This window comes from Onychostoma macrolepis, chromosome 17 (genome assembly GCF_012432095.1).
Source record: "Onychostoma macrolepis isolate SWU-2019 chromosome 17, ASM1243209v1, whole genome shotgun sequence".
Lineage (NCBI taxonomy): Eukaryota > Metazoa > Chordata > Actinopteri > Cypriniformes > Cyprinidae > Onychostoma > Onychostoma macrolepis.
Genome location: NC_081171.1, coordinates 563743 through 583456, shown reverse-complemented (window position 1 = coordinate 583456; position 19714 = coordinate 563743). Strand labels below are relative to the sequence as shown.

The 19714-nt window shown below is 39.4% G+C and overlaps 2 protein-coding genes across 4 annotated transcripts in view; one reads left to right on the top strand and one right to left on the bottom strand.

Annotated features, from left to right (window-relative positions):
* The first annotated feature begins 86 nt into the window (after positions 1 to 86).
* thbs1a (thrombospondin 1a) lies at positions 87 to 10916 on the top strand. Its single transcript, XM_058749675.1, has 23 exons — positions 87 to 195; positions 303 to 373; positions 762 to 1324; positions 1602 to 1677; positions 2207 to 2299; positions 2386 to 2495; positions 2647 to 2772; positions 3299 to 3395; positions 4001 to 4174; positions 4257 to 4433; positions 4515 to 4688; positions 5325 to 5452; positions 5535 to 5687; positions 5784 to 6002; positions 6076 to 6183; positions 6949 to 7108; positions 7204 to 7322; positions 7416 to 7650; positions 7757 to 7984; positions 8069 to 8340; positions 8430 to 8527; positions 8965 to 9104; positions 9198 to 10916. The coding sequence occupies exons 2-23, from the start codon at positions 310 to 312 to the stop codon at positions 9206 to 9208; spliced, it is 3525 nt and encodes a 1174-aa protein (XP_058605658.1). The 5' UTR covers positions 87 to 195; positions 303 to 309; the 3' UTR covers positions 9209 to 10916.
* A 506-nt stretch (positions 10917 to 11422) lies between these two features.
* Positions 11423 to 19714, bottom strand: part of fsip1 (fibrous sheath interacting protein 1) — a 31816-nt gene continuing 23524 nt past the window's right edge. Inside the window, exons 11-12 of one of the 3 annotated variants that reach the window (XM_058748427.1) lie at positions 17800 to 17913; positions 11423 to 12128 (exon numbers count right to left, since the gene is read on the bottom strand). In XM_058748427.1, coding sequence (XP_058604410.1) covers positions 11955 to 12128; positions 17800 to 17913 — 288 coding nt within the window. In that variant the 3' untranslated portion in view covers positions 11423 to 11954. The remainder of the gene's footprint in view (positions 12129 to 17799; positions 17914 to 19714) is intronic. The other 2 variants (XM_058748426.1, XM_058748425.1) reach the window with 2 other exon arrangements.

Below are 19714 nucleotides of genomic sequence, written 5' to 3'. Positions count from 1 at the left end.
ATGTTGAATGCGCGTCCTGCTGAACGCTGATTGGTCGAGAGAGCAGCTGAAGAATGTGTGAAATGACTTAAATAGCGCTGGAGTCTCATGTGCTCAGAAGAGCAGACCATCTCCAACACACACACACACACACACAGTCAAAGATACAAGGGAATTTCTGCAAAGCGTCTTCACTATAAGAGTGTCTCTATTCAGGTGAGTGTTTATTTTCAGAGACGGTTTTTCACATGTCGCTACAGACAGATGTGTGATGTGATGTGATGTGATGTGATGTGATGTGATGTGATGTGATGTGATTTCAGGGGAATCATGACTCTGAGAGGACTGGTTGTGTGCCTCTTGTTGTGGAGTTCCGTCAGCAGCAGACGCGTAGGTGAGGAGAAACTTTGGTTCAAATCAAAGGGTGACAGGGCTTTCTCAGTGCCTGCTCCTCTTCCGATGCATATTAAATCTTCTCCATCTGTGGATGCTTTTAAGTCCAGATTGAAATCGTACCTTTTTAGTGAGCCCGATCTCATGAAAATGTGTACAAACAGTACGCCAAATACAAACATGAAATCGTGCTATTGATACGCAGAAATGGACTTTGACGTGCATGTAATAGCAGTTTTCGCGTGCATATGCACGCCGACGTTTATTTCTGCGTATAAATAGTATATGCCAAACCGAAACATGAACTCGTGCCACTGATACGCGCTTTAATGAGATCGGGTTGGATATATTCGTACGCGCTCACATTCGTTTTCTCTCGGAATCCGCAGAAATGCCGGATGATGACACCGTGTTTGACCTGTTCGAGCTCACTCAGGTCCACAAGAAGCATCACGGGGTGAGTTTAGTGAAGGGACCCGATCCAAACAGCCCCGCGTACAAGATCCTGAACCCGAACCTGATCCCCTCAGTGCCCGAGCTCTCCTTCCGGGACCTGATCTACTCCATCCAGACCGAGAGAGGCTTCATCTTCACCGCCAACCTCAAGCAAGCCAAGCGCACCAGGGGCAGCCTGGTCTCCGTGGAGAGGGCAGACGGCACCGGATCCGTCTTCGAGATCATCTCCAACGGGAAAGCCAACACCGTGGATCTGGTGTACTGGACCGCGAGCGGACAGCACGTGGTGTCCATTGAGGACGTGAACGTGGCGAACGGACACTGGAAGAACATCACGGTGTTTGTGCAGGAGGACCGAGCTCAGGTTCATGTGGGCTGCGAGGAGATCAACACTCAAGAGCTCGATGCTCCGATCCAGCAGATCCTGAGTCAGGAGAGCGCGGACATCGCGAGTCTGAGGATCGCCAAAGGAGCCGCCAAATCCGATCGCTTCATGGTAAGAAACGAATCTGGGTTTTTGTTTGATGCATCAGATCTGATTGATATCTGTGGTATTACCGTGTTATCTGTTGTATTATATTTCAGTTTGATGCACGTTTTCTTCCTCTAACGAAGCGCGTAAAGACGCGGTTATTGCGCGCAAAGCGCTTCGCCTTCAGCGAGTGTTTTTGTTGTGCAGTCTCCGTCTGAATGTTCCATGTAATAGTATCTGTTGGAACTGTGTTCGGTATTTTCTGCCAGTCTCGGTTTTTGACCATTATCCCGTTTTCCAGGGAGTTCTCCAGAACGTGAGGTTTGTTTTTGGAACGACGCTGGACACGATTTTACGCAATAAAGGATGCCAGAGCTGTGAGTGCTTAATAGAGCATAACTTTTTATATTCTTAAATGATGGAAAAATGTAATGTAATTAAATAAATATAGCATGTGTGTGACCACAAAACCAGTCATAAGGGTCAATTTTTTTAATTTTCTGAATAAATGCGCTTTCCATTGATGTATGGTTTGTTGGACAATATTTGTCTGAGATACAACTATTTGAAAATCTGGAATCTGAGGGTGCAAAAAAATCTAAATATTGAGAAAATCGCCTTTAAAGTTGTCCAAATGAAGTTCTTAGCAATGCATATTACTAATCAAAAATGAAGTTTTGATATATTTACGGTAGGAAATTTACTAAATATCTTCATGGAACATAATCTTTACTTAATATCCTAATGATTTTTGGCATAAAAGAAAAATGGATAATTTTGACCCATACAATGTTTTGTTGGCTATTGCTACAAATATAGCTGTGCTGCTTATGACTGCTTTTGTGCTCCAGGCTCACAAATATAAAACAGAGATGTTATATTAAAGCTAATGTTTTGTCAATGCAGCAACCTTCATCACTGATGTCATGACCTTGGAAAACCCCGTGAACGGATCCAGTCCGGCCATCCGCACTGATTACACCGGACACAAGTCTAAAGGTCAGATGATCGTCATGTGCTTGTAATGTGTCTGGGGTCTCATCATGAACTCGTGAAGTTAACGTCAGAATCCTGTTCCTCTTCAGATCTGCAGGACATCTGCGGTTTCTCCTGCGACGATCTCTCCAGCATGTTTAAGGAGCTCAAGGGACTCGGCATGGTGGTGAAGCAATTGTCAAACGAGCTCCGCCAAGTGGTGAGGATCAAAACCAGCTGTCTGTCTGATGTTCATACATACATGTGTCTCTCCACCCTTTTTCTCTTCTACTGCCAAACAGTTGTTCCTCAGCCACTTCCCTCATAGTTGTTTCTAATGACAGTTCCTCTGTTCTTCTTCTGGCTTTCAGACAGCAGACAACAATTTAATCATGACTCAGATTAAAATCCACGAAGGGGTTTGTCTGCACAACGGCATCGTTTACAAAGACAAAGATGAGTGGACGGTGGACAGCTGCACACATTGCACTTGTCAGGTATGGGTCTGATGTAAAAACGTAAAGCGTGCTTTTCACTTAATTTGCACTGGTCAGTCACTTGTTTTATGTGGGTAGCTGGTGGTTAAGTTAGTCAAAATCCCTGGTCTTGGTGTTGGAGAAGGAAAAAAGGTGCAGTCTTCCTCTCTCAATCCATTCTGTGTCTCTGTTTCACTGCACACATGCATCTCAATGGCCGGGATTCAGGAATGTTTTAATTGGTGAGTGATACCCGCTGTCTCTGGTTTCCGGTGAGACCAGCGCCTGTGTGTGTGTTAGTGTGTGTGCGGTTGTGGCCGCTGACTCAGTATGTCTTCTCCACCCTCATGCTGGCCACATTAAAACACTTTGTTAGTCCGGTCAGATGTATTCCCTTGCTGCCCACTCAGTTTATATCACCACAAGATTTTCCTGCCAAAGCCAAGGGTCACTTTTTATTGCCAGCAGAGAGGCGTTTATTTCTCATCCATTATGTGCAGCTGTTGGGATCATGCGATTAAACTCGCTTCAAATATTTTATTCGCAGAACTCCGCCACTGTGTGCCGTGAAATCTCCTGTCCTCTCATGCCCTGCGCCAACGCCACCGTCCCAGACGGCGAATGCTGCCCACGCTGCGGAACGCGTAAGTCAAGATTCACAATTCATTATGTAGGTCATCATTCATCTGATCTCTGGCCACATTTAGAGATGTGTGACCGGTGCAGGCAAAATGAGTCACAATGAGCAAATTTTCAAAAATGTGTTATTTTTATTTTTACATTCTCCATTAAAAGGCCTTCAAAATGATGTGTGATTTGTTGGAATCGGACAAAAAATGACTGACGCAAAATGAATGAGTCAGCAAAGTCCATTTCCCCAAACGTCCACTTAAGACATAACAGATTATGTTTGCGTGAATACTTAAATACTGTGTGTATGTGTATATTTAATCAGGATCGTGCAGTCTATGTCATCTTTATGCGGGCGCTTCAGACAGTCAGTGCGAGAAGTGAGCAGAGAAAAAGTACTCCTCTCAGAAAATGTACAATTTAAAGATCATTTTAGATTTTTAAATACTATTTGGAGCATTGGGTTCTCTAGACGAGGGCTTAATGAACTAATTTTTGTGAAAACCTCAAAATCGACATTTTTCACTTTTTTTTGTCTGTTGCTCAAAATTAGCCCATGCACATTTACACTCATTTTGCCAGCATGGCTCACATATTTCCTCTGATTGTTTTCTTCAAGCGAATGATGCGGGTGTGGACGGCTGGTCGCCCTGGTCCGAATGGACGCACTGTTCGGTGACCTGCGGCAGAGGCATTCAGCAGCGCGGACGCTCCTGCGACCGAATCAACAGCAACTGCGACGGCACATCTGTCCAGACGAGAGATTGTTACACGCAAGAATGCGACAAACGCTGTGAGTTCAACTACATCCGCCGCTTGCATCATGTTTGGATCCCCATGCACATGGTTAATGCTTTATTTCTGTCTTCATGCAGTCAAGCAGGACGGCGGCTGGAGTCATTGGTCTCCCTGGTCTTCTTGCTCAGTGACGTGTGGCGAGGGCGTCATCACTCGCATCCGGTTGTGTAACTCCCCTACGCCTCAGATGGGCGGGAAAGACTGTGAGGGAGACGGTCGGCAGACCGAACCGTGCCGGAAGGCCCCGTGCCCAGGTGAGTGTTTGCACCTGCTGAAGTGTTTGCAGAATATAACCTGAAAACCCCAATGACCCTGTGTTTCTCTCTGTGTCTCAGTGAATGGAGGTTGGGGACCCTGGTCACCATGGGACTCTTGCTCCATCACGTGCGGTGGAGGACTGCAGCGCAGACACCGTCTGTGTAACAGCCCCGCCCCCAAATACGGTGGAAAAGAATGTATGGGTGACTCCAAAGGAACCCGTTTGTGCAACTCCCAGTTGTGTCCAGTTGGTAAGACATAACATGCTTCATTATCCGGGTTTCCATCAAAAACTGTGAATCTAACTTATGCGCAAAATTGGAAAATCGCATAAAACAATAAGCACTGTTTCCATCCAACGAGTCAAAGAGAAAAAAATTGTCACTTCCTGATAAACTGGCCCTATCACTAAGAAAAGTAAGAGAAGCCACTGAATATAATAATTTTCATAAAATAATAATTAATTCTTGCACTTCAGAGTGAGCAGACGAAGCGAGTGTAAAAACTTTTTTGCAGATTAAGAGATGCTTTTAAAGATATATTTTTGGTGTTTATTGCCGTAGGCAATAGGACAGAACAGTAATTGGAGTTGGAGAGAGAGGGGGACAGGATCAGGAAAGGTCCACGAGTCAGGACTTGAACTCGGGACGGCCGAAGCGCAATAGCGCTATATGTCAGCGCGCTGCCCACGAGACTATTGGCGACGACAGAATTAAGGGATTTTTAATCGAAATTTGGCATTTCCATAACTTGTTTCTGATGTGGGAGGAGATACCTCAAACAAAATGCGCATAAAACAGGCTGATGGAAACATAGCTATTGATAAGGATCAAGCTGAAAATTCTTGTCATAGAACATCAAAATAAGTTCCGTATTATCATGAACAGATGGATGCCTGTCTAACCCGTGCTTCGCCGGCGCCAAATGCACCAGCTTCCCCGATGGCTCCTGGAAGTGCGGCGAGTGTCCGGTCGGATACACTGGGGATGGAGTCCACTGTCAAGATATTGACGAGGTGAGGTGTCACGCTAATGACATAGACACCTCTAAGTGAAGATGCTGGTGTTTCTAATTATTCTTAATTTTGGCATCTGCAGTGCAAAGAAGTTCCTGATGCCTGTTTCGTGCTCAATGGAGTCCATCAGTGTGTGAACACAGAACCAGGCTACAACTGCATGCCCTGCCCACCACGCTACTCTGGAAAGCAGCCCTTCGGCAGGGGAACGGAGCAGGCCATTGCCAACAAACAGGTTAGACTAGTCTAAAGAACAGTGTTAATGATGGGAAGGGCAGGTTCTTTCTCCTTCCATGAAGTGCTAACCAACATTAAATCGACCTATTCACAGGTCTGCACACCTAGAAACCCATGTGAGGACGGCAGCCATGACTGCAATAAGAATGCCAACTGCATCTACCTGGGCATCTTCTCTGACATCATGTACCGCTGCGAATGTAAACCAGGCTACGCTGGGAACGGTTACATCTGTGGAGAGGACTCTGACCTTGACGGCTGGCCAAACACGGACCTCCTCTGTGTGGAAAACGCCACCTACCACTGCAAGAAGGTATGTGACCATTTCTTCACCATATCCCATTATACAAGGCTACAGAATCTTCATCAAAACATGTCATTTTTAGGACAACTGTCCTGACCTTCCCAACTCTGGTCAAGAAGACTATGACAAAGATGGAACTGGAGATGCTTGTGACAATGATGATGACAATGATGGGATCCCTGATGACGGGGTAAGTCGTAAACACATTGTTTTTCTGCAAGAGAATTTAGAGATGACTGTCATTGCATGCTACTGACTAAAAAAGAAAGCAGTCAGAAGTCAGAAAGAGCTTTATTGTCAAGTATGTTTGAGCATACAAGGAATTTGTTTTAGTGTCACAAGCTTCCAGTACACAGAGACGACAATAACAACACAGACAATAAAAAGTAAGATTAGAATAAAAATACATGTGTAAATATAAATAAACAAAAATTTAAAAAAAAAATAAATAAATAAATAAATTGCATGTACAGGTGTGCTATAGATCGAATAGAATAAGATGTAGGGATGTACTAGGATGTAGGGTGGTAAGGTAACAACTAAATATAAGGTTATTAAAAAAAGAACAGAGTGAACAAAAGAGAGAGAGAGAGAGAGAGAGAGAGAGGGGAACTTTGCCAGTAGCAAATAAATAAAGGATTTGTGATGGCTTCCATCCAGCCGTTCTGGATTGCTTGGTTTAACATCCATAATTCAAATCATAAACTTGGAAAAAAATTGACTGGGCAAACAAACAGTCAGAGTCTTGCAGCCAAACAGTGCATTCCAGCACAGCTCTGTCCCAAACCATCACGTCCATGGCATATCGCTTCAGACATTAATTTTGTTTAGTGCTTCTCTATGATGTGAGCGTGTATTTAGAAATTTCTATCGGTGAGGTAAAGAGCGTCTCCAGATTTTTTCTGTCTTTCTGGTTTCATCACTGACTTGGCTGGATGTTCTTGTTTTGAAACAGGACAATTGCCCGTTCACCTTTAACCCAAGACAGTATGACCACGACCGCGATCAAGTTGGTGACCGATGCGATAATTGTCCATACGACAGTAATCCAGAACAGACTGACACTGACAACAACGGCGAGGGTGATGCGTGTGCCATCGACATCGATGGTGATGGTAAGTCTTTCATCATGTAACCCAACCAACACAACGAACACAGGAACCATTATAAGTTGTGAGTATTGGTATAACACTGGAATTTATTTGTCTAGGCATCCTGAATGAGAAGGACAACTGTCCTTATGTGTATAACACTGACCAGAGAGACAGTGACCGAGACGGAGTCGGTGACCACTGTGACAACTGCCCACTGGAGCACAACCCTGACCAGGTGAGATGCTTGAACTTGCTTTGTTAAGACACCAGTGTGCAACTATGAACAGCAGAGGATGAAGGCTTTGCAATAATCCATGTGATGTCACAGATCGACTCTGACTCTGACAACATTGGAGACAAGTGTGACAACAACCAGGACATCGATGAGGATGGCCATCAGAACAACCTTGACAACTGTCCCTACATCGCCAACGCCAACCAGGTCGACCACGACAAGGACGGCAAAGGAGACGCCTGCGATCACGACGACGACAATGATGGCGTGCCTGACGACAAAGACAACTGCCGACTCGCTTTCAACCCAGATCAACTGGATTCGGACGGTGAGTCCAGCCGCCGGCGCTGATTTTAGTCCATTTTATGTGAAATTTTATTTGTGCAATTGTAAACTTCCACAAGCTGAATTTTTGTCTCTTTTCTCCTGCCCAGGAGACGGACGAGGCGACATTTGCAAGGACGACTTTGACGTCGATAACGTGCCGGATATTTACGACGTTTGCCCGGAGAACTTTGGCATCAGTGAAACAGACTTCCGCAGGTTCCAAATGGTCCCTCTCGATCCCACGGGAACTTCCCAAATCGACCCCAACTGGGTTGTCCGTCACCAGGGCAAAGAACTTCTGCAGACCGTCAACTGTGATCCTGGCATTGCTGTTGGTAAGTGATTGAGAGATATCAGCTCGTTATAAACACATTCATCTACATCCAAATGTTAATCATCTTCTTATTGTTGTCCCTCAGGTTATGATGAGTTCAATGCCGTGGACTTTAGCGGCACGTTCTTCATCAACACAGACCGTGACGATGACTACGCCGGCTTTGTGTTTGGCTACCAATCCAGCTCACGTTTCTATGTGGTGATGTGGAAACAGATCACACAGACTTATTGGTCTCATACTCCCACTAAAGCACAGGGTTACTCTGGACTGTCCATTAAAGTAGTGAACTCGACCACAGGACCGGGCGAACATCTCAGGAACGCTTTGTGGCACACTGGAGACACCGAGGGACAAGTATGTATTGTTCTCAAGCTGTCATGAGAACATTCAATTGAGTTTAGTCTTTGAAATGTCCTGCTCAACTTATCTTGGACCATTTGCAGGTGCGTACTCTGTGGCATGATCCCAAGAACATTGGCTGGAAGGATTACACCGCCTACAGATGGCAACTTATCCACAGACCCAAAACCGGACACATCAGGTAAGTGTGGAAGCCAGCTTGGATCAGGGGTGCCCAATTCCGTTCCTGGAGCTCTAATTTTCTCAGTTAAGCTCTGGTCCTCATCAACCACAGCTGAACCAGCTTGAGGACCACTTAATTATTGCACACAGGTGTGATGGAGCAGGGTTGGAACTGAACTCTGCAGGTCCAGGAACAGCATTGGGCAGCCTTAACTTAGATCAGGGGTGTCCAAACTCGGTCCTGCAGAGTTTAGCTCCAACCCTAATCAAACACACATATTTGAAACTTCCAGGCAGGTGTGTTGAGGCAAGTTGGAGCTAAACTCTGCCGGACACCGGCCCTCCAGGTCCGAGTTTGGACACCCCTGACTTCGTTCAACCATTTTGTCCTAGTTACTAAACAGCTAAAATGGAAAAGCAGCTTCACTCACTCCTGTTCTTTTGATTTATTTTTAGAGTCATTATGTATGAAGGCAAGAAAGTCTTGGCTGATTCAGGAAGCATCTATGACAAGACATATGCTGGAGGAAGACTTGGCCTCTTTGTCTTCTCTCAAGAGATGGTTTACTTCTCAGACCTCAAATACGAATGCCGAGGTAACATGTTTGAATGGTTTTGAAGAATATTTCTCTCTGTAGCTGTTTTATTGTTCTGGAAAGCTCATGAGTGTTTATTTGACTCTCTTGCAGATGCATCTTAACGGCCCTATCAGCATTTTCCTTAAGGATGTGCCCGTTATCTGTTCTTTTCTGTTAGTTTAAATGTGTTCTGTGTTATAAAACTCTTCTGTGGTGGGATCGAGGAGGATCAAAACATGGAGGCCAAAAACTTTTCATATAAACAGGACCACAGGAGCAGGTTGAGAATGAAGACCCATCAATACTTTCATCTCATCGATCTCCTCCACTCTTAGCTTGTTTCTTATCATGCAATTGGTAAAGGGAAGTTCTTCTGCAACGTCATCTGTGGACTATGATCATGACAAAGGAGCCACTTATGAACTGAAGAAAAAGCTTCCCCTCGATTCTGGTGGGTTCGAGATCCCACAGGAGGAACTGTTGAGGAGTGATGCGCAGGACGGACCGTCTGTTTGCCTTTGTGAAAGTGTGTTCTTCAGCGTGGACGTTTGCCTTTGAGACATCCAGAACTTCAGGACTCATTGATTCAGGCTTGTTTTTCCATAAGTTATGAGTTACGCATTACTCCCCAACCCCCCACCCCCCAATCAATGCCAGATTCAGCCATCGATGTTGACAAACCATATAGAGTTTATAGAGTGGAGTGCTTCTCAGGGCTAGAAGGACCTTTGTGATTTGCCGCTCATGGAGGAAGTTAATGTCTAAGATTAATACACAGACTCAAAAGTTTTTTTGGCTCTAAATAAGCAGAAATTAAAAAGGTAGTTGAGATGTTACAGAGGGATAGTAGGTGCACTTGTTTAATTTATTTATTATGTTGAGAGAAGCTGGATGCATGAACTCATCTCAGTGCCACATATTACTGAAACAAACAAACAAAGAGAACAACTGGAGCGTTCCCTTCCGTCCGGGAGGAACAGACTGGGGTGAATGAATGGTGAACAAAATATGATATAAACTTACAAATATTACCTCACTGTTGTATAATTGAACTCAAAAAAAATTTATAATTCAGTTCTGTTTTGTTTTAGAGCTACTGTATGTAGTAAAACATTAATTCTGTAAATAATAAAAGAAAAAACTTTTTTATGAGAGGCCCCAGTAGGACATGAATGGAAAGTTGTTAATATAAGTAGTTAGTGCCTAATTAATGAATGATGTCTTAAAAAAAATAAGTTATTGGTAAAGTTGTTGTTTTTTTCTGTTTTAATGTCTTATGTGTACATATATGCTATTTAATATAATTTATGAGGAACTGTAACCTGACATTGGAAGTGTTTGTATAAACTGTTTGCACACTCATGAGGATTTTCTTAGTTTTTTGTTTTTATGTTTAAGGATGTTTCAGTGTCAGTATTGTTACTAGTTTTACACAATAATGTTGTTTAATTCTTATCAATCCTTTTGTAAAATCAAAGAACAATAAATACTTTTGAGTAAAAAATGACAATGAAATGCTTTTGTTTTTAGTAGCTCCATAATCTGCTTAAATGACGTCTTCCCTTGACATGCACTGCGCTCAGTATGAAAATACAGTCAGCTGGCTTGATTTCTAAAAACAGTTTACACTATAAATCTCAAAGAAATCCAGTCCATAAATAAGAAGTTGTCTTAAGTAGACATTTTAATTGCGCAGTCTGTGTCTGTGGTTTGGTTTATGGTTAAAATGACTCACGGTTACTGTTACAATAAAAGCTAATTTGGTCAAAAGAGAATTTCAAGAAACCCTGTATTTTCTCACGTTCTTTCACATGAAATCCAGGACCTTTTATCAGCAAACACTCGGCTCACCTTCAAGGTCAGGAATGCTGGGAATGCTGGAGTCGCTGTAACACGTCCAAATGAACACGACACCACATGGATCATTAGAAACCATGTCATGCTTTACACTTAATAATCTACAGTTTGTGAAGACAATGTGAGCTGTTTTTTGCTTTAGCTCTGCACATTGATTTTCTACACTACTGTTCAAAAGTTTGGGGTCGGTATGACTTTTTAATATTTTTGAAAGAAATCTCTTCTGTTCACCAAGGCTGCATTTATTTGATCAAAAAAAACTGTAAAAACTGACAGTAAAATATTATTTTAATTTCAAACAGCTGTTTTCTATGTGAATATGTGTTAAACTGTAATTTATTTCTGTGATCAAAGCTGTATTTTCAGCATCATTACTGCAGTCTTCAGTGTGACATGATCTTCAGAAATCATTCTAATATGCTGATTTGCTGCTCAAGAAACATTTCTGATTATTATCAATGTTGAAAACAGTTGTGCTGCACAATATTTCTGTGGAAACCGTGATACATTTTATTTTTCAGGATTCTTTGAAGCACAGAAAGTTTGATGATGAAAATTTTCGAAATAGAACTCGTGCCATTTTTTATTAATTTAAAGCATTCCCCAAAATTTGGACATTATGTGTGTTAATGAGCCACAACACCAGTGCACTAGAGAGGGTTCTCAACTAACCAAAGAACAAGGTCAGCATCAGACTGATTCAGATGGATTTGATCCACATATTTTTGGGGATAATCAAAAGCTCATGACAAGAATAAAAATACATATTGGTTTGATTTTTGAAAAGGAACATTTTATTGTGTCCTCTTACGTTCTATTTCAGATGTTCTGGAGTCTGATTGTGATACTGACGCTGGCAGACACATCAGAGACTGGATGACAAACACACTTTCATGTCCTCACTTATTGTGCAACTCTAAAAGCACGAAGACCTAGATTATGAACCAGAGTAAAATAGAAAACAGAAGAACATTCTCCTTCATCTTTCATGCCTCTTTCTTTGTGTCAATCTCACTGTGGCGAGACGTCCCGTAACAGATCCGAGCCGGAGAGACGTGGAGAAGCATCCAGAGCCGAGCTCGTCGAGAGAGATGATTCTGATGAGGAACCTGCAGGAGATCGGATCATGTCCTCCTCGCATTCCAGCAGCAGATTCCTCAACTCATCGTCAGACAAACGAACCGACTGAACCGACAAGAGAAGAACAGAGACGCACATGAGCACATGCAGCAGTGACCAAAATACAAACACTTTCCTCATGAAGAGCTCAAACTAGTTCTGATTTGGAGAGTGGAGTACTTTTCAGTATGGCAGCTTGAACATGTTTTTACAAGCATTTACACCCATATGGCCAAAAAATAAATAAATTATGTATATATATAATATTTAATATATGAAATTTTCTTCTAAAATGATCATTTTTTAATCAGGCTTCTATGTGTAGGTTCAGTAATTTCACTTTAATGGAATAGGTTCTTTTCATTGCCATTAAAGTGAAAAGTGAAATAAAGTAAACATAGGAGCCTGAGAAAAATGATCATTTTAGAAGAAAATTTCAAACGGCACTCAGAGGCTTTTGCATCTGAACTCTTCATATATTATATATATATATATATATATTTTTTTTTTTTTTTTTTTTTTTTTGGGCCAAAATATATTTTAAATATATACTGAATATAAGTTTGTAAAGAGCGAAGTTCGATTAAATATATTTTGAAAATTGCAAATATATTTAGTTTCAACCTTCATATATACCAAAATATATTTTAAAATGTATTTCAGAGGCAAGAAAATACATTTCCAATCTTACAGTAGCCTACATTCTTATTTAGTCATTATTTATGAATTATTATTTTTATTCAAATGTGTTATATGCTCACGTGTTACAGTAAAAAAAAAAAAAAAAAAAACTTAAAATATGACGTGACTGTATTTTCTTGAATTGAAATATATGGAGGGTAAAATATTTATTAAGATAAAAATATTTTTTAAATAAATGTTGAAAAATATACTAATAATATTGGTAGAAAACATATTTTAGCAAATATATTTTTTAATTTTTGAAATATATCTAAAAATATATTAGAATTTTTTCCCCCTGAGTTTTCCACATAAATATACCTCAGAAGATATCATTTGTCTAAGTGATCTAAAGTTGAAAGAATTCTTCTTCTGAACAGACTAAAGTACAGCGCGTTCATCATTCAGCTCCAGACAGTTCTGACCTCCAGTCATCAGCTCATGTTCCTCAGTAAACTAATGTCTTTCTTCCCTCGGGGTGCGAGAGGAGCTGGAGGTCAAGATGAGGGTAAAGGTTGAGTTCAGACCTCCTCAGTTTACCACCATCACCATTACAACACACACCGAACACGCTCGCACGGCAGAAACTCATGTTCTTACTCAGTACTGTCTGGGTTTCCAGCGCAAACATCTCAACTTCCTTAAATCAAGACACATTTACTGAAGATTCACAATGACTAATAAGTCTTGTTTTCTGAAAAATGTATCAAACTGAAGTGAGTTTATCATTAAAACATGTTCAAATATCTGTCACTGCAGTCAGAAATATAAAAGTTGATTTTGAGTTTTGGGAAATAGTAAACCTGATTTTCTTTTTCTTGATATTTTGTGTCTTTTTCTCATTTCTGATGTGTTGTGAAATGTGCATAATCCCATTCAATTGGCATTATAATGTTTGCAGGTCAATTTTTCATGATTAATGTCAGCTGCTACAGAAACAAATGTATATATATATATATTTTTGATTATTTTATGTCAGTTTCTCAGCTGCTCTCTGAGAGTGTTTACATTCACATCTATGCATTTGACAGATGCTTTTATCCAAAGAAATTTACACTGAGAATCGAACCCATGATCTTGGTGTTGCGAGCGCCACACTTTCACTGTTTGAGCTTTAGGAATGCACACGAAATAAGTCCTTTTCCACACTTCTTTTAAAAATTAAAATGTTAAAATTAAAATGTTACAAATAATAAAATAAAATGTTATAACGCTGTTTATAAAATTTGCAGTTTGTGAAAAAAGTAAAAAAAATAGTTAAATTCAATTTTATTTAAAATTATGTTCTCATGTTTATTTTTTGAAATGTGAGGGAACTATTAAATATTAAGGGTATTTTTTTACCTATAATACTTAAGAATATTAAAAATGTAGTACTTTCTTGTACTCAAGTAAAACTTTGAATTACTTTTACTTGAGTAAACGCAAGAAAGTACTAGATTTCTAATGTAATTAAGTATTAAATCATATTTAATATGAAACAGTGCAGTAAAAAATACAATATTATGCTTTGGAATGTTGTGAAGTAAATGTTTTCCAAAGAAAAACACTCCGATAAAGTACAGACACTGGAAAATGTACATTTAAAGTAGAGTAAAATTATATTTTATATATATATATATATATATATATATATATATATATATATAGAGAGAGAGAGAGTAAAATTATAATATGTATATTAATGTATATTTTATTCAAATGTGTTAAAAATCTAAAATATATATAAAAGACTATATATATATATATATATATATATATATATATATATATATATATATATATATATATATATATATATATATATACATACATACATACATACATATATATAGATAAAAATATATTTACGTATACATTTTAGAATATTTTTTGTATATTTTTAAATATATTAGAAGACATATTTTGTTGCTGTATGGAGAAGCAGGTTTATCGGTAATGATGAAGTGTTTTGACCCACAGAAGCCCTTGAGACGGCAGACAGATGTGTGACGCCTCCAGCCGGAGTCTGTCTGAACTCGTGAAGAGCAGCGTTTACGGCTGCGAGCGTCTCGTCTGCAAACGCCTGAACAAGACTCACACATGCGTGTGAAATACTAGTGAACGGTGTGAGACCTCAGCTCTAACACACACTCCATTAAAACCTTCACAGAGGTTTCTCCCACACAGCAATGATGAGAACATGAGAGCAGATGAATCAATATTTCACTAGAGAATGATTCATGACTCACAACAGAGAATCACATGCAGCTTTAGCTCCGTTTCATTCATTATCATCATTTCTAATCATCACACACACAGTTTTCAGATCAGACACAATATTAAACAAGTCATGTGGGTCTGACATCAGGATGCATTTTTGTATCGGTGTGTGTGAGATTAATTCACCTGGAAAGAAAGAAAGAAAGAAAGAAAGAGAAGGGAAAAGGAAAGAAAGATGATTTTGGGGCTGTTTGAGGTTTTTCCAAACTGCTCAGACTACACTAGTCAACATTTGAAGTGGATCAAAACTTTTCATCAAAGCTGCCCTAAAACCTAAAACCAAAATGCATTCATGTCTGAGGACAACTTTGATGAACTTTTTTGATCCACTTCAAATGTTGACTACTAGTCTTAATATGTTAGTCTTAATAATTTAGTCAGCGTTAATGAGTCCTTCATTCAGAGCTGCTGTAGAGGTGAGAATGTCAGTTCTATTCTGTCTAATAATTCTAACTGATCAAGTTCACACTCACTCACTCGCGAGCGCACACGCACGCACGCACACACACACACACACACTTGCACACGCGCACACACACTCATACGCACGCTCGCTCACTCACACGCACGCACGCACGCGCGCGCGCACACACACACACACACTCATACGCACGCTCGCTCACTCACTCATACGCACGCTCGCTCACTCACTCACACGCACGCACACACGCACGCACGCGCACACACACACACACACACACACACACAGTTGCACACGCGCACTCATACGCACGCACACACGCACATTTAGCGTTCCGATGTATGGCGTACGGCCGGGGTCATTAATATTACGGTGTTACATGCACTCGTCTCACTGAACGTGACGTCTGCGTCTGCTGCAAGGGTTTCCAGCACTTATTATTCCTATCCATTCTCTATTATTGTTTTACTCCTCCTCAATTTTGTTTAATTAGCTATTAAGTGCTATTTACCTTTCTTATGTATGCTATAGCTTATTCCAAATTGTAAATACTAGTTTGTACAAATGATATAAAAATTTCTGTATGCCATTGTACAAAAAGACATCAAATAAAAATACATTTAAATAATAAATATTTTGGAGTGGCAAAGAGTTTATAATTTCTGTTTAGTTTATTTTTTTTATTTTTTTTTTATTTAAGTACTTAAAGCTCTGAAACAAAGGACGGCTTACATTTTTTGGTAACACTTCATTTTAGGGTCTCTTAACTAGTTGCTAATTAGCATGCATATTAATAGAATATTAGCCATTTATTAGTAGTAATTAAGCAAATATTAATGCCTTATTCTACATGACCTTATTCTACATCCCTAATCCTACCCAATATCTAAACTTAACAACTACCGCACTAACTATTAATAAGCAGCAAATTAGGAGTTTATTGAGGGAAAAGTCGTAGTTAATAGTTAATAAGTGCTCGCTATTCTAAAGTGTTACCCATTTTTTTTTTTTTACCATTTGCATGTATGAATATGATATTTACCCAAAAATAAAAAGTTGACAACATTTAAAAAAAGATAATTTAAATCACATTTAAAGAAAATATATCCTGCAAAACAAATGGAGGGATTGTTTAAATTTTTACTGATAACCAACTATGAATATCAAACCAGAATTTAGAAGTAACATCTCAGTAAAATAATAGATGATCGAGTGTTTCAAGAAAAGAATAAGAAAAATCACATGGGTCCACTTAAAATTGAAATCTTTTCTGTATAAAATCACTAACAGGGTGAATCCTAAACATGATTCTGTAATGTGTCTCCTTAACCTTTGGAGCAACTGTAAGATAAAAGGTAAAAGATTTATCTCTTACTGAGGGTTCAACATCTCTCAGTAAATATCACTGATAATCTCCTGTAGCTACGTTTAAATTCGTTATAAATAAGTTTGTTAATACACACTTACTATCGAAGAGGTCTATATTAGACTCTATATTTCCCCTTCTCCCAAAACAGCTGTTATTAAAATAGTTCAGTTTTGTATGTAATGAAAAAATAATTATGTTTAAAAAACGTTTGGAGCATTTTTTGTTCGTTAAATGTAAGTTTTTTTGTTTTTTACATTAACGACTAAGTGGCCAGCGGCAGACAGTGAGCTGATCATAGCCCATGTTTGATCAATTTAGCCTTCTCAAATCATCACGACTAGCCTAAAATAAAATCTATAAAAGAGTTCAAGCATATCACAATGTTAGTCGTTTATAGTTGTTTAAATGTTTAATCTATATAAATGTGCGCTTTTAGACACATATTATCCAACAGTTTGTGCGGAGAGTGGAAGCTAAAATGCTCTGCAGGACACGATCACATTTTTTTATTTATTTATGTTTTACTTGCATTCGAAAACCGCTTCAAATATTCCGTACTTTTTGCTCATAAAGGTAATTCGGAACTGTCCACTTTTATTTGTGTGCATTCACAATATCAACAAAACGTTTTGCTTTTATAAAATAAATAGGAAAACAGAGGATGCGCTTTCTGTAAAAGCCTAATAAGGGAATAAAGAAAAGCCTAAAACAGGCCCGATTATAATTTGCATTTTATTTTATAGGCTAATTGTATAGAATTGTGCTGCATAAAGTTTTTCTGTGATATTTTTACAGGATTGATTGATTGAATCCTGGCAGATTATTATTCAAAAAATAGAAATTGTATCAATTTAACATTATTTATTGCTGAATAAAAGTAGGTTATTTTTTTTTTTCAAAAACAAAAGGAAAATGAATAATAAGTACGCCACGCACGCACGCACGCGCACACACACACACACACACACACACACACACGTATACGCACGCACGCACACACTCACGTCGCCGGGTTCGTTCTCCTCCAGGAGCTGCAGCTGCTGCTGGATTTCTTGCAGACGTCTCTCTTCGTCTCGTCTCAGTCTCTCTGCGTCTCCCGTGTTCTCCTGCAGACTCCCCTGCAGCACAACACATTCATCCGCAGAATAAACTCGTGTTTCAGACTGAGGGACATTAGTGAAGCAGTCTGCGGTGTGTGTGTGAACGCATCCAGATACGGCTGAACTTTAGGTAGGATTGGATTTGGACTCAAATGGGGCAAAAGCTTGAGAGAAGTAGCTTATGAAACCCAAAAGCATAAACTAAAGCTAATAAGACGACGGATGATCCACAGGAACACGTGTGTGATACTCGTAATGTACAGTGGTCTCCAAAATGATTAGAACACTAGTATTTTCACCAGTTTTTAAGTCAGTATTTTCTATCTTTTGCTGTAGTGTGTCAGGAGGAAATATCAGTTTACATTTCCAAACATTCATTTGGCCATTAATTGTAATAATCCAGTGAGATTTTTGAGATCTGATCATCATCAGTCTGTCTGGAATGACATGAAGAAACAGAACAAACTGAGACAGACTAAATCCAGAAGAACTGTGTCTCCAAGACGCTTCAAGAAACCTCCTGCGAAGCTACAGTGCTGCTGTACTTGTGTAAAAATACTATAAAATGAGGATGCTGTCATAAATAGATTTTCTTTATCAGTTAACTTCTATGAACTAAATGAAATCAACATTTGTTGTGAGCATCCTTTGTGTTTAAAGCAGCTTTTGTCCTCGCTGCACTTGAGCAGAGTTTCTCAGGAGCTTCAGGACACTACAGCAAAAGATAGAAATAACCGCCTTAAAACCATTTTTAGCTGCTGAAAATACGAGTGCATATAAACTGCATATAAAATAATTAAAGAGGAATTATAAACTGGTGTATTAGATGAAGTGATTGTCATACAGCTGGTTATATAAATCATATTCAGATCATTAATAATGATATGCAGTCACTGACATCACTTCTTTAGTCTGTTTGACTGACATCTTTAGCACATTGACTGGTCACTGGGGTTCCTCAGGGATCGGTTCTTGGACCCCTCCTCTTCTCCACATACACTACATCACTGGGTCCCATCATCCAGGCACATGGATTCTCCTACCATTGCTACGCTGATGACACACAGCTCTATCTCTCCTTTCAACCAGATGATCCAACGGTAGCTGCACAGATCTCAGGCTGCCTGGCGGACATCTCGGCATGGATGAAACATCATCACCTGCAGCTCAACCTGGCAAAGACTGAGCTTCTTGTCTTTCCTGCCACTCCGACTCTACAGCAGGACTTCACGATCCAGTTAGGTTCATCAACAATTACCCCATCAACTTAAGAATCACTGAGATACTATTATAGTTTTTATTAATCTTTTAAATGAGTTTTTTTTACTTTTATATTTTTCATTTTCATATTACTTAAAGTTTTATTCATTTTACAGTTTTTTTTCCCATTTCTAGTAGTTTTGATGTCTGATTTTTAATTGTATTTATCTTTTATAAAATATTTTAAATTTTTTTAAATGTTTTTCTTTTAATTTTTTATTTCAACTTTAGTTTTAGTTATTTTAGTAAATCAAGTTAAACTAAACGTAACATTCCCCTGGCAACTAACTGAAATTATTATTTTATTATATTTGAGTTAACATTTATTTGAACTATAAATAAATAAACACAGTAACACACATGGTTTTTATGGTTTTAGTTTTAGTGAGCTATATGGTTCTGTGTATGTTTATGTATGAATGCAGTGAAATGCATTATGGGAACTAAACAAACATGCTGGATTCAGAAGGATCGTGACTGACTGACTCATTCTCTCTCATTTTCTGGCCCTCACGACCACTAAATACACGTTTGTTTTTGAAATGACCGGCATTCTCAC